Here is a 1,165-nt window from a genome sequence, read left to right as displayed (position 1 = left end):
CCGCCGGCCAGCGCGCGCGTGCACAGGGCGCTAAGCGCGGCGTCGTCCAGGAGGGCGAGGCAGAGGCCCGCGAACAGCAGCGCCGGCGTGGCGCCGCCCGCGCCTGTCAGCGCGCCGAGCAGCGCCGCGGAGAGCTGCAGCGCGGCGGCGGCGAGGCGCGCGCCGCGGAACGGGGAGAGGGCGAGGAAGGCGCCGGGCAGCTGCGCGGCGAGCAGCAGCGCGAGGGCGCCGGCCCGCAGCTCGGCGCCCGCGTTTGAAAAGGCCCTGCGCGTTCGGTTTGCGACTGCATCAGACAAGATGACCAGGTGCAAAGAGATTAAAGCCAGGGCGATCAAGCAGAACCCACAGGGCCCACGTGCCACCCTGGCATGCACGGCTTGAAACGTCCCCGACATGGCTTTTGCGCCACTGCTCTAATTTCCCCTGCATCGCCCCACCCCCATGGGGCGCTGCCACCCACCAGTTCGGGGCCCCCTGGACCGCCGCAGTGGCGGCCACCCGCAAGAAGCACTCCCCCAGGTCGCCCGCCGCAGCGCAGGCCACGCGCAGCTTTGCGGTGCCGTCTAGGACGCACGCCTTGAACAGCTGCCAACGCAGCAGCAGCAGCGCCGGCGGCGCGCCGGCGCCGCCGCTGGCGCCGCCCGGCTGCGCGGCGAGCAGGATGCCGGCCCATCCAGCCTCAAGCAGCAGCGACTCCCTGGCGGATTGGGCGCACCACAACAGTTGGATTCAAAGGAAAGCCGCAGCCGCTGTGATTCATGCGCCAGGCTCGGAAGCCGGGGCAGCACAAAATGGCCGTTCACAGAGACACAGATGGACCGGTAGCGCTGGCGATCAGCGGCCGGCAATGAGGGCCCCTGCCATCCGTGCTCACCACGCGCCGCTCAGGAAACCTTGCCCCACGCTGCACGCGCTCAGCAGCAGCAGCCACATCGCGCCCATCGCCGCGGCCAGCGCGCCGCCGCCGAGCCGCGGCGGGGCGCGGCCGGCGGCGAGGGCGGCCGCGAGCGCGAGCGCGAGGCCCAGGAGGGCGAGGGCGCGCTGGGCTTCATCCACTGAGAGGCCCAGGGCCGAATGGAACCAGAGCAGCGAGGGGGTGACTGCAAAGAGGCGCCATGGGGCACTGGGGGGGCGAGGGGGGTGCATAAGCGGCAGGCAGCGGCGG

General features: G+C 72.6%; 1 protein-coding gene across 1 annotated transcript in view; it reads right to left on the bottom strand.

Annotated features, from left to right (window-relative positions):
• Nucleotides 1–106: 106 nt before the first annotated feature.
• The window catches only part of MNEG_12312 (hypothetical protein), a gene marked incomplete at both ends in the record, with an annotated part of 1,914 nt that continues 855 nt past the window's right edge, over nt 107–1,165 (bottom strand). The window contains 2 exons of the mRNA XM_014039217.1: nt 107–134; nt 461–697. Of these exons, the coding sequence (XP_013894671.1) occupies nt 107–134; nt 461–697 (265 nt within the window). The remainder of the gene's footprint in view (nt 135–460; nt 698–1,165) is intronic.

The sequence above is a fragment of the Monoraphidium neglectum genome (assembly GCF_000611645.1).
Source record: "Monoraphidium neglectum strain SAG 48.87 unplaced genomic scaffold scaffold03180, whole genome shotgun sequence".
In the NCBI taxonomy this organism is placed as follows: Eukaryota; Viridiplantae; Chlorophyta; class Chlorophyceae; order Sphaeropleales; family Selenastraceae; genus Monoraphidium; species Monoraphidium neglectum.
Note: the sequence above shows the minus strand (reverse complement) of the source record. Positions and strands in the feature narration are given on the sequence as shown.